The following is a 13,902-nucleotide window of genomic DNA, read 5'->3' on the forward strand; positions in this document are numbered from 1 at the left end:
GTCGGATGGGAGAGCAACCCCACGTGACGGGATCCCTTCTCAGTGTCAGCCTTGCTGATGGCCAGGACGTGGCTGCTGGGCCTTGCAGTGTCCCCCGTGCACGTGACAGGACACGTTACCGGTTACCTGGGTGAGCCGCTCGTTACCACCTCCTGAGCCAGGGGCCAGGCGGCGCCGCTCAGGCCATCCTCGCCTGTCCCCCTTCTCCGTCCTGCTGCTTTACCCCTGGGGGTCGGTGCTCCTACCCCTACCGGGAACTGCCGGTCCCCTCTAATTCCTCCACTCTCTCCCGTCACGGGCTCTCAGCTCGGAGTGTCTTCCTGACGCAAGCCTCTGGACACGTCCCGGTGGTGCTGGGTCCTCAGCTCCGTCTGCCGGCAGACGCTCTTCTAGTGATTGCTCGAGGGACTACAGTACACGTGCTCAGCCTTCCGTAACTCTCCTTCCCATTGTGCAGCCTCGCAGGAAGCCTGGGTGGCCTCGGTTTCAGCTCAGGCCCCGGTCTCAGGGTCGTGGGATCAAGCCCTGTGTCAGGCTCTGCGCTCAGTCCCAAGTCTGCTAAGTGTCTCTCTCCCTCTGCCCCTCCCTGCCTGCATGCGCAATCTCTCAAATAATAAATAAATCTTTAAAGAAAAAAAAAGGCAGGGGGAGCCTGGGTGGCGCAGTTGTTTGACCATCTGACTCTTGATCTTGGCTCAAGTTGTGATCTCAGGGTCCTGAGGTTGAGCCCTATATCAGGCTCCGTGCTAGAGGGGAGTCTGCTTCAGGATTCCCTCTCTCCCACTGCCCCTCCCCGCCCTGCACTCGTGCACACACACTGTCTCTCTCATATAAATAAATAATATATTTTTAAAAAGTTGTGCAGCTTCACATAAGGCATGGAAACCCGCAACCATGTGGGCCCACCCGCCGCGCTCCCTCAGTCTGTCAGGTGTGTCTGATCTGGGAGCACCATGAATCTCAGAGGGCAAACAACCTATTTCACTTTAAACGATCAGGTGTACTGTCAAGAAAGTAAAGAGGAGGAATGGAGGCTTCCACGCTGACCTGCAGATTCCCGCTCTCCGAGCTCAGCACTCCTGCCGGAAGCCCGGCTTTCCCTCCCATCCCTCCCGTGTGGCCTGGAGCTCAGCACTGGTGCCCCAAGCCTCTGGACACTGAGTTCTCTCACTCCCCTGAATCTGAAGCCTCCATCCCCACACAGGGTCCAGGTTCCCATGTCAGCACCGAGGTGCACGGGCCCACTGCTCCTGAGCACTCAGGGCCATGTCCCTGTTTTCTCCTACTGCTTTCAAAATGCTCCCTTTCCCCTGGGTTTTCAGCAGCATGTGGACGACCTGGGAGGCACAGCCTCTTCCCGTTCATGCTGTGCGAGGTTCACTGGGCTATCTGGGTCTGACATCTGTGTCTTGTACCACATCTGGAAACTTCAGCCACCTGTCCCCTCTCCCCAGGGCTCCATACACATGCCACCAACCTCTGAGCTCTCCCCACAGGCACCTGAACTCTGCGTGGCCTGGGTGGCCTCCAAGACCCCCTCCATCCCCCACTGTCACCCCCACCCTGCCGGCCAGCCCATCCAGGGAGTCTTTCATTTCAAATGCTGTATTTTCCACTTGGTTCTTTTCTCATCTTATCAGTTTCTCTCCTGAGAGCTCGTTTTCATTCATTAGGGCCTCATGCCCAGTCACGCAAGCTGTGCTAGACCCTGGGGACTCCTCGTGTGGTTGGGGAGTCTGCCTGGGTACCAGGGGTGTTGGGCTGTGGGGCATGTGGGTTGTCATGACACCAGGAGCAAGCAGTCGTCTCTGTGGTATCAGCATGTAGGTGGTTTGACCCAAAGGGAAGCTGTGCCGTGCCCAGCCCTGTCCACTTGGGGGCTGTCCTCTGCTCACCCCCGCCACAGCCTCGTGCCCACTGCCCACTCGTTTCTGAACAAACCCTACTCCACATGGTCATTCTGGGTGCACCATTCCCCACAGAGCACAGGCTGGGGGAAGCTGAAGTCCTCCCCTTACCAAACCAACCAGGAACCTGACCGCCTCTGGGCTGTCCGCCAGTGTTAGCCCCGGGCGAGCCCCTCCACAGCGTGTGGAACTTGGCACGGCCTAGAGTGGGGAGGGGCTGGCCTGCAGGATGGCCTGCCCTTCACCCAAGGCACAGAACTGGTCCATGACAACACTGTGTGGTCACTGCTGTGGGACTATTCATCGCAGCTGTGTGGAGACTACCATCTACACAAACACACCTGAACATCACCAGTCTCCTTGTCTGCACTGGTCCACCACTCTGGGCAAGGAAGCCAGCGTGGGCCACAATTCCAGGTTAAATAACAGACATCAGACAACACGGTCACACCTGCTAAGCTGATGACAGCGGCTCAGGCAAGGAGAAAAGCAGAAAAAGCGCATGAATACATACCCCACATACAATGCTAAACTCCCACGGAGTATGTTTCTGATTTTCACTTACCAAATGAATACCTAAAAAACAAAAGGAGAAAAATGTATTAAAATTTTGCCTTGCTGGGGTGCCTGGGTGGCTCAGTTGGTTACGTGTCTGCCTTCAGCTCAGGTCATGATCCCAGGGTCCTAGGATCGAGCCCCATGTCGGGCTCCCTGCTCAGTGGTGAGTCTGCTTCTCCCTCTGCCTCTGCCCCTCCCCCGATCGTGCTTGCTCTCTCTCTCTCTCTGTCAAATAAATAAATAAAATCTTAAAAAAATTTTTTTTGCCTTGCTTTGTCAAAAAATTTACAAGATTAAAGTATCATGCTACCCAACTAGGTAAAGCCCAACTCAGTGACTCCAGGACACTGTGGGTCAGGTCACAGACCCCATGGACATTAAATGCGGTGGGAGAAGGTGGGGCGGGGGAGACCTGCCCTCAGGTGCTCTGTGCGGGGCCCAGCCACTGCCCAGGCCCCATCCGACACAGGGGTCTAAGGCCATGCCCACAACAGGCCAATCAAGAAATCTTTTAGGAAAAAGCAAACATAACAGTGGATATTTGGTGGTAAATCATTTCTGCAAGTAATCGAACACCATGAAAATGTCCTACCCTAGAATTTGAAAGTTTCAAGGATACCCACTACCCCGAGCACAGATGATCACAAAGGGGACCCTAAATGGAAGGCATTTGGTCTCCACAGCAGGGGGAGGAAGGGCTGTCTTCACCGTGGAGTGCGATGGGAGCAAGGGGTCCTCAGCAGCACACAGGCGCCTGGTGCGCAAGGCCACTGCTCCCACAGAACCGAAACGGCCCCACTCTGCTCCCTGAACCTCGTGGAACCGCAGCAGGAGTTATTTCTATGCATCAACTCCACCGTCAGTTGATACTCAGTGACACAACATCTGGGCTCTGGGCAAGGTTCAAGGCAGAGCTCTGGGTGGCAGGGCTGCGGGCTGGGGCTGGGTGGTGGTGCGGGGCCTCACGGAGTGCTGTTGAGTTTAACACAAAATGAGGTTTTCACAGTCAGAGGGAGCAGCCATGCAGCGCATCCCGTGGCACTGACCCTGACCCCTGCGCCCCCCACGGCCCTCTGGCATCTGCTCTTCACGCTCTTTGAAGTACAGGCTCTGTCCTCTCTCTCAGAGGGACGTGGCAAAGGCGGCTTCCTCCACAGGAAGGGACCCCCTGAGCCTCCCCAACCTTGGTCCAAGTTTCTGGAGATAATCCTTTCTTCTTTTGGGGGGCCAGGAAGGTGGGGAAGAGAAAAGACAGTCACACAGCCGTCCTCGCTAGCAACAAAGGAGCCCTTTAGGAGCACTGCCAAAGTAAAGCACAGATAAAAGGATCAGAAAGCCAACGTTTTGGAAAACTGATGCTAAGTGGGGCGGTTGGAGCAAAGTCACAGTTAGAGGTTCCAGTGTTCAACCAGGTTCCCCCGTTGGGAGACGTTCAGAGCTGGTGCAGCAAGACTCTTCTGTAAACTCACTCAAAATTCCTCGGCTGTGGCTACTGACTCTGCCTCTCTCTTCCAATGTCACGGGTCCCCAGGGCAGTTAAGGCCCTAGAGCAAGAGGACAGACACCCGAAGCCCCACAGTGACACAATCAGTGACTGAATGGATAAACACACAGGGCCAGGGGACCCGACTCCCCTGCAGAAGAGTCCCAGTCCCCAGCGCCCCGCCCCGACGCGTGGCAGCCGGGACCTGGGCCGGGAGAGGAGGGGCAGCTGCAGCCAGATGAGTCACGTCGACGGCACTGACCCCGACATGCCGCACCACGTGGAGGAGGACGCGTGGTCTCCATGGCCTTCTCCCCAAACCCACAACCCAGTCCAGTCATGAGAAGAGCATCAACCAAGGCCCAGTGGAGGGACATTCCACAGCATCCCTGACCAGTCCTCAAAGCCGGGGAGTCAGAGACACTGTCCCAGCTCAGAGGAGCCCCAGGGGACGTGATGCCCAAATGTCCTGTGGCTCCTGGAGGGGATCCAGGGACAGAAGAGGTCAGTGTTAGCTCTTTAAACCCGACAAGGAGGAGGCTGACAATACACGAAGCTGGGTGGGGGTACACAGGAATTCTCTGTACTGTCTCTGCAATAATTCTGTAAGCCTACAACTATTCCAAAAATGAATTTTATTCAATTAAAAGGAAAAGGGGAAGCAGCTACACAGCAACAAAATCTGTGCCTGTGGAGAGAAGTGCCTCCAACGCTGCTGGGTCCTCACCAGCAGCGTTTGGCGCCCGTGCAGGCTGGGCCACCGGAGGGACTTGCTAGCCCCAGCAGGACCACACAGCTTCCTTCCACTGAACGAAACCTCTGGGCAACGTGAACAGCAGACAAACTCAAGTTCTCAGCAAGAACAACACATGCGCACGGTGCGCTCAGACGTGCCTACCACGGCCCACTGCGTCTGAGGACCAGGGACGCATCAGCTGGGCAGTGGGGGGCTGCCTGCCAGCCGTGTGCCCCGGCCGCCTCATCCCAGGCCCCTTCTTGCTCCATGCAGTCCCCAAGGTGCCGCCTCCCTGTCTCACCCGACAGATGATGCTGCGCCCCTTCCAACAAGGCTTCCCTTGTTAATTAAGCAAGTGGAACCACCTGCAGTCATCTCTCCGCCCCCTCACTACACAGCCTCAGGTATGGGACACCCTTGTGCCGCTCCTGTCCCCCCAGAGCACCAGGAAATGAAAACCTGTTCTAACTACACTTGACAGCTGATGATGCAAAGGGGGCAACTGCGAAGTGGGAACCCCCAAGGCCCCTCAGCAGCCCCGCATGGGCTTGCCCTGCATCGGCGCCCTGACTGCTGGCTTGCAGCTGCCTCCAGGAAGAAGCCCTGAAGGGACATGGAGCGTCCGGTGCCAAGCGTCGTTCATATTTCCTGTCCACTCAGCTTCCGTGCATGAGCAAGGCCTGCCTGGCATCTGCTGCGTCCCTCCCTCAGCCAAGACAGAGCAAAGCCTGAGCCTAAGATGATGCCACAAAGGAAATGACCTTGCTCCTGCCTCACCCTCCTGCACACCAGCACAGCCCCAAGGCAGTCCCAGGACTTGTGCCCCTGCCCCTAGCTACTTCCTGCAGCACCCGGGATGCTCTCCTGGGGCCACTCTCCTGGGGACGCTCTCCTGGGGCGTGGGGTTCCCGTTCCCTAACAGGGGCCACAAGTACCGGCCTCCAGGGCCTGAGAGACCGCTATCATGCCTGCCCTGGTCTTCAACACGAGGCTGGCGAGGAGGGCGGTAGCCAGAGCACACGGAGAAATCATGATTCATCACCTTAGATTTGCCCAGAATATGAAAACAGTATGTCTTAATTGCCCATAACTGGAACGGCAGAAACCCAAAATGAAGTTGGCACGTGCCCTTGACAAAACACAATGCCGTGTGGGAAACAGAGCTGAAAGCTGTCAGGAACATGGGGCCACACCGGGTGCTGACAGCAGAGGAAGGTTCTGGAAACACTTTGTGGGTAAAATCAGGAGGATGTGAAGTCTGGTGAAACATGGAGGAAGCGGGGAGAGTCGGCGTCCCAGGTTCCCCTGGGTCCCATTGATGACTGTGGAACTGCGGCACAGGGGTTCGTGGGGCAGAAGGGGGTGGCCTCGGGGTGGCTGAGCATGCAGCATGGCAGCGCTCCCTCACAGCCCATGGCTGCCCTGTGCCCAGCCACAGGCCGCACTGCTGCCGGCCCTGCAGCTCTGGGACAGGGCCCACCGGGGTGCAGCTGCCTGGGGCACGGCCCCCAGCTAGCCCCCGGCCTCAGTGCCTCATTCCTACCTGCGTGCCCCCAGGCTCCCTCCAGCTGTGCCTCCTGCAGCCACAACAAGGACTTCATAAAATCAGCACAAACCCCCCCTCCCCGATTCCGAGGGCTTGGGTCATCACTCTACAGAGTGCTCACTGCCTGGAGGGGAGCCACTTTCCCACGGCCACCATGAAGTGGATTCGTGAGCTCCTGCCTGCCATGCAGTGTCAGGAATGAGTCAGGAGAGCAGGCGAAGGGTGGTCATGGTTCCGGAAGGTACAGGGTGCAGTGTAAGGCTACGTGGCTCTGCCCCACGACATCTGCCTTAGAGACTCACTGTGCCACTGAGCGTGAGGTTCACCTGCCTCCCTTGGCAGCAATGCAGGCTTCCCACGTGCCCTGGAGCATGCGTGTGAGATGCCGGGACTGGGGCAGGGGCACCAGTTTGAGCCTGGAGGAAGCTGAGCGGATGCCCACCAGAGGGACAGGACAGACAGAGGGCCTAGTGAAGCAACAGCCACCGTGCACACATGGCAAAGGTGGGCAGACGCAGGGCCGGCAGCGCGGGACCCCAAAGCAAGGCTGCAGTGCCTCGGAGAAGCGCCGTGTGTGCCTGTCCAGTGCGTCCTTGCCCCATGGGGACTTCCTGTCCCTGCCACGGGATGCCACCTGGACAGCACCTGAAAGACATTCTGTCAACAGTATCCATTATCTGAGCGTCTTGCCCCAAACAAATATTCTTTTCTCTCAACTTTAAATAAATGGGACATGCAAGGAACAGTCTGTGTCTAACTCTCATTTTGGGGTGCCAGGAAAAAGAAAGCCTGTTGTCCATGTGAGGGGTCCTCACTTGGTAAGTTTTCAATGTCACTCTGACCCCAAAACTCTCGTCCGTCAGGGAAACCTGCATCAAGGGTGGGGCTGGAAAGATCGTGGAGGATTTTGGTCGACTGGCAACTAGCAGACTCTACTACCGCCTAATTGAAATGGCGATGTTCTTCTGAACTAACGTAAGAAGCAAGCTTGCTCCATCTCCCCAGCTGCCCGGAGGCTATGGTTGTTCTGCGGCCTGTGACGTGCCCAGGCCACGGAATCACAGCACGCCTGGACTCCAGGACTCCACTTCTTCCTGCTTACCAGATCTGTCCCACGTTGACCAGGGACATGTAGAGAACCCAGAGAGTGGCCATGAGCACTATATTGGCACAGCCGGTGACCAGGACGAAAGAAGAGACGCCCAGCCCGAGAAGTGCGAGGGCGTCCAGGTTGGAGTCCATGTGTGACCAGTCCAGCAGCCAGAGCACGGTGGGTGCGTAGCTCACGGCATCCCAGCTGACCGGGCCCCGGAAATACTGCTGTACATTCTTCAGGTACGTGCGGCAGGGCAGCAGGCCCCGGTCTCCAATCAGCTGCTTGTTCTGATGGAAAGCCACCAGGAATGCCACAACTGGAAGAAAAAGACCAAAGGACCATGAGCAGGAACACAGCCGTCTGTGGACACCTGCAGGTGGGGGCTTGGCTGGGCGAGAAGATGAGGGGGCATCTGAGCCATGGTTTGGAATCAAAGCAGGGACACAAGAGGTCCAACTTCTAAAATCTCGGGGGAAATACTGGAAGACCCAATCTGGAGACGCTAGGCTGTGTGCGCACACGTATACAAACCTACATGGGTTGTGTCTACTTACATGTGTCGTGTATGTGTAGGTGAGACAGATGCTGGTGTCACACGTATGTGCAATTACAGGTGAACGGCCAGGTAAGGACCCCCGACTGCACTCAGCCTTTGTCATGATAACACACGTCTGGACGGCCCATGAGGCTGGTCCGCGGTGCCCCTCCCAGACGGGCTACAGCTCACGTGCAAGTCACGACCACGTGCACTCAAACCACTGGTTTCCTTCAAGTCCCACCCCTGCAAGAGCAAGCTGGCATTCTCTAGACTTGAGAGTTTGCACAGAAGTGTGTGCACGGGGATGCTACAGGAGAGGAGAGAGGGCACAGCATTCCCATCTGCGAACGTGAAGAGCAGGGAAACTCAAGGCCCACCAAGGGGAAAGAGCCAGGCAAAAGGCCGTCTCAGGGGCCAGGGACACCTGCCCAGACGCCCTGCGGGAGCACGCGCACTGACGGACCCAGCTGCACACCCGCAGTCAGCTGCATCACGGGGCAGGGATGGGGTGGAGGTAGAGGAGGGAGCATGGCGGTGGTTCAGTTTCTAGTTCCACATACACTGGTTTAGGCTCCTGGTGTAATGTTCACTGTTGGAAATGTGTGCGACCCTTCATCTAAAGCAAAACCGGCCAGAATCAGCTAAAGTATATGAAGGAAAGTATATGAGAAAACAGCACCAAGGCCGGAGGGAGATGTTGGAACACACTCTTAGAAGGACTGGACGCCACACAGGAAGTGGGGTACTATTACACAGAGGGAGGCACACATTAATTTAAACTGTTTATTGCAAGTCCTATGGGAGAGCAAATAAAAATTTAAACAATTCTAAGTAATTAATAGAGATCCCAAAATGGAATTATAGAAGATGCTAAACTAACCAAAGAGAAGGCAGGAAAAGAGAAAAAAAAGAACAGAAAGAACAAATAGAAAACAACTAGCAATACAATAGATTTTATTTTATTTTTATTTTTTTAAAGATTTTATTTATTTATTCATGAGAGACAGAGAGAGAGAGAGAGGCAGAGGGAGAAGCAGGCCCCCAAGGAGCAGGGAGCCCGATGTGGGACTCGATCCCAGGACCCTGGGATCATGACCTGAGCCGAAGGCAGACGCTTAACCATCTGAGCCACCCAGGCGCCCAATACAATAGATTTTAATCTGTTGCTTTAAATGAGATTGTTCTAAACCCACCAGTAAAGACAGAAATTGTCAGACTGGATAAAAAAGCAGGACTCAGAGGCGCCTGGGTGGCTCAGTCAATTTAGCGTCTGCCTTTGGCTCAGGTCATGATCCCAGGGTTCTGGGATGGAGTCCCACGTTGGGCTCCCTGCTCAGCCGATAGTCTGCTTCTTCCTCTCCCTCTGCCCCTGCTCATGCTCTCTCTCTCTCGTTCACTCTCTCTCAAATTAAAAAAAAAAAAGGACTCAAATCTATGCTGTCTACAAGAAACGCATTTAAAATATAAACACATTAAGTAAATTAAAAGCATGGAAAAAGATACATCATACAAATGTTAATCAAAGAAAGTTGACGGCTATATGAATATCAGACAAAGGAGACATAAAAACAAGAACAGTATGAGGGATAAAAAAGGATATTACGTAATGATAAGGAATTAACAAACAGACATAATAATATTAAATGCTCATGAATCTAGCAACAAAACTTATGTATATTTAAATCACCTCACCTAATACATATATGTATATATCCTATATGTATGTTAATTGACTTGACCTAACACTTCTAGATTGCCATCTAGCATAAAAGAGCAAGATACAACAATGCGACATCCTTAGAACACTCTACCCAACAGCAAAATAGATAAAATTTTCAACTATATGTGGGACATTCGCTAGGACGCTCCATGCTGTGAGCCATACAGCAAATATCAACATATAGAAAAGAACTGGAATCTAAAAAAAGTGTGCCCTGAACAAAGAGAATTAACCTAGCAATCAGTCACAGGACGTTATCTGGAAACACCCAAAGCTTTGGAGATTACACCACACACTCCTAAATAAACCATAGTTCTTTTGTTTTTGTTTTTTAAAGCACAACAAGGGGTGCCTGGGTGGCTCAGTCAGTTAAGCGTCTGCCTTCAGCTCAGGTCATGATCTCCAGGTCCTGGGATTGAGTCCCGTGTAGTGTCGGGCTCCCTGCTCAGCAGGAAGTCGGCTTCTCCCTCTGCCCCTCCCCCTGCTTGTGCACATTCTCTCCCTCTCTCAAATAAATAAAATCTTTTTTTTTAAAAGATTTTATTTATTTATTTGACAGAAAGAAATATAGCGAGAGAGGGAACACAAGCGGGGTAAGTGGGAGAGGGAGAAGCAGGCTTCCTGCGGAGCAGGGAGCCCGACGCGGGGCTCGATCTCAGGACCCTGGGAAAATGACCCGAGCCAAAGGCAGACGCTTAACGACGAACCACCCAGGCGCCCCTCAAATAAATAAAATCTTAAAAAAAAATAAAGCACAAGCAAAATATAAGATTTTTTTAAATGAATGAAAATTGAAAACACAATATATCAAAATTGCAGGATGCTGTTGAAGCAGCACTTAAAGGGAAATTTACAGTAAAGTGCTCATGTTAGAAAGATAGAAAGGGCTCAAGTCTAAATTTCTGCTTTAAGAAATCAGAAAAAAATAGCAATGATACACAAAGTAAGGAGGAGGAAAGAAACCTTTAAAAACTTAAGAGTAGAAATCAATGAAATTGAAAACAAGAAAAAAATAGAGAAAATCAAGAAAACCAAAAGTTGGTTCTTCAAAAAGATAACTGATAGACCTCTAGCCAGACTAATCAAGAAGAAGAGAGAAGCAGTATCAGGAACAGAGAAGGGAGCATTTGCTACTAGTTCCACAGACATTAAAAAGATCATAAAGGAATACCACAAATTGCTAGAAGATCAGCAACTCAGATGAAACAGACAAATTACTTAAAAGACACAAACTACCAAAACTCACAAAAGAAGAAATACAGGTAATAAATCACAACCAACTGCATTCCAGAAATGCAAGGCTAGTTCAACACTCACAAATCAATGGGATTCACCATATTACCAGATTAAGTAAGAAAAACCATACGATAATATCAACAGACACGTGAAAAAGCAGTGACAAAATTCAGCAGGTGCTCATGATAAAAACTTTCAGCACATTGGGAACAGAAGGGAACTTCATCAGCCCAGAAGGGGGGCTAAGTCCACCGACAGCCAACACCAGACTTCACGGCCAGCACTTCAGTCCTTTCCCCTGAGATCTGGAACAAAACGAGGACATCTCACCACCCTACTGAACAGTGTATGGGAAGTCCTAGCTCATACGGTGAGGCCAGCAAAAGAGGTAAAAGGCATATAGCCTGGAAAGAAATAAAGAAAACTGTCTTTATTAACAGATGATATGATAGTCTGTGTAGAAAATCTCAAAAAATATACCAAAAAACCCCTCTTGGATCTAATAAATGAGTTTATCAAAGTCACAGAATATAAGATTGATACTTAAAAGTCAACTGTATTCATATATATCAGCAATGAACTGTAATCTGAATTTTTTAATTATAATAAAGAGCAACCCCCAAAAATACATAGATAAAACTCTAACAAAATACATGTAGAATCTGTATGTGGAAAACATAAAAACACTGACAAAAGGAACCAAAGAAGGTCTAAATAAGTGGAGAGATACATCATGTTTGTGGACTGGAAGATGCAGCATCACAAAGATGTCAATTCTCTCCAATCTACAGATACAATGCAATCTCCATCAAAATATCCAGTACGCTTTTCTGTTGATATTGACAAGCTGATTCTACAGTGAATACGGAAAAGCCAAGGAACTAGAAAGGCCAAAATAATTCTGAGGAAGAACAAAGTTGGAGGACTTGTATCGCCCAATTTCGAGAGTGACTACAAAGCTACAGCAATCAAGACAGTGTGGTTCCCGGGGCGCCTGGGTGGCTCAGTCGTTAAGCGTCTGCCTTCGGCTCAAGTCATGATCCCAGGGTCCTGGGATCAAGCCCCGCATCGGGCTCCCCGCTCGGTGGCAAGCCTGCTTCTCCCTCTCCCACACCCCTGCTTGTGTTCCTGCTCTCGCTAACTCTCTCTCTCTGTCAAATAAATAAATAAAATCTTTAAAAAAAAAAAAAAAGACAGTGTGGTTCTGGCAAAAGGAGGGACCCGGACGTCATGGAACAGGACTCAGAGCCCAGGAATCGACCCACACAAATACAGCCCACTGATCTCCGACAAAGGTGCAAAGACAGTTTAGTGGAGAAAGATGGTCTTTTCAACCAGTGGCATGGAGCAAGTGGATGACCATATGCAAACAGATGAGCCCAGACACATGCCTCACACCTTACACCAAAATTTACTCACAAAGGACCGTAGACCTCATGGTGAAGTGTAAAAGTAGAGAACTTCTACAAGAAAATCTGTGGCTTGGGGGTGGCGATGAGTTTTCAGACACAACACCAGAAGCGTGACCCAAGAAAGAAAAAAAACAGATAAACTGTACTTTATCAGATGAAAAGCTCCCACTCTATAAATGACACTTGTAAGAGAATGAAAGGACAAGCCACAGATTGGGAGAAAACATTTACAAACCACACAAAGGACCTGATAAAGGACTTGTATCCAGAACATTTAAAGTACCACAATATCCTGCATCCAGAATATTAAAGTACTTTTAATAAACTTAAGAATAAGGCAACAAACAACCCAATGTTTAAACTGGACAAAATATCTGGACACTGAAGTCATCTGTTTCACACAAATAAGATACACAGATGGTAAATAAACACAGAAAAGATGTTCAATATCATTTATTGGGGAAATGCCAATTAAAGCCCCAATGCAATATCACCACACACCTATCAAAACAGACAAAATCCAAAACACTGAAAATACCAAATGCTCCAGAGGATTCAGAACCGCAGACGTTCGTGACTGGTGGGAAGGCAAACTGCCATGGCCACTGTGGACGACACGGTGGCAGTTTCTTCTAAAGTTGAACATGGATCTACCATATATGACCCAGGAATTACACACTTAGGTATTTGCCCACGTGAACTGAAAAGTTTCATTTCCACAAAAGCCTGCATGCAAATGGAGCAAACAGGGGCTTGGTTCACAACTGCTAACGTGGGAAACAACACAGAGGTCCCCCAGTGTGGGAGTAAACATAAACACAGGTGGTACATGCCTACGATGGATAACAGTCGAGGGAAAATACACAAGCCATTGATTCATACAACAGCATGGAAGGACCATAAATGCCCTTTTCTAACAGAATCCAGACCCAAAGGATACTTGAGGATTCCATTTATACTAGAAAAGGCAAAGCCACAGAGGCAGAGCATGGATGACAGCAGACGTATGGGGGCGCGGGGTGGGAGGGGTGGGGGCAGTAGGTGACTACACGCACAGGGGAATTTGGGGGGGATACAACTACTCTGTATAGTACCAGGGTGATGGATAAGCATGCATTTGTCAAAACCCATAGAACTGTATGTTACAAAAAATGAACTTTAATGTTTACAAACTATCAAAAAAGCCAGCCTGGAGGTCAGAGGATGCCAGGACGGAATGTAGACTGTGACACATGAATGGCACTCTATGGCAGATGTCTAACACAACCACACTGCATGGAAGGGGGAAGGGAGGGCTGGCCTAAGTAACTCCGGAAAATGCTTTGAGTGAAAACTATAAGGACAAAGACCAAAGGAATGGTTGATAAATGCTGGAGTCTGGTTGGTCTTTCTCACGGCGTGTGCGGACGATTCTGAAACCGCTTTGCAAACAAAGCACGGTGGACGGTGGGGCAAGATTCCCACCAGGAGACACGGACGTTCCAGAGAAGCAAGGAAGGAGCGCACCTACCCTGTGTCCTGGGTTAGGACCGGAGAAGCCAGTGCGAATTCATGTTAACCCTGGCAGACATTCAGATGGATGTGCGGGGAAACAACCGGATGTGAATGACCACATGCGACATCGGGCACTCCCAGCACGCAGATCTGGGTTCTGAACACCACTCCCCGGT

General features: G+C 51.1%; 1 protein-coding gene across 4 annotated transcripts in view; it reads right to left on the minus strand.

Moving 5' to 3' along the window:
- Positions 1-13,902, minus strand: part of LMF1 (lipase maturation factor 1) — a 96,039-nt gene that overhangs the window by 74,212 nt on the left and 7,925 nt on the right. For all 4 annotated transcript variants that reach the window (XM_035021865.1, XM_035021867.1, XM_035021866.1 and 1 more), the window contains exons 2-3: positions 7,333-7,642; positions 2,473-2,483 (exon numbers count right to left, since the gene is read on the minus strand). In XM_035021865.1, the coding sequence (XP_034877756.1) occupies positions 2,473-2,483; positions 7,333-7,642 (321 nt within the window). The remainder of the gene's footprint in view (positions 1-2,472; positions 2,484-7,332; positions 7,643-13,902) is intronic.

This window comes from Mirounga leonina, unplaced genomic scaffold, assembly GCF_011800145.1.
Source record: "Mirounga leonina isolate KUSES-001 unplaced genomic scaffold, KU_Mleo_1.0 Mir_175, whole genome shotgun sequence".
NCBI classification, from domain to species: Eukaryota; Metazoa; Chordata; class Mammalia; order Carnivora; family Phocidae; genus Mirounga; species Mirounga leonina.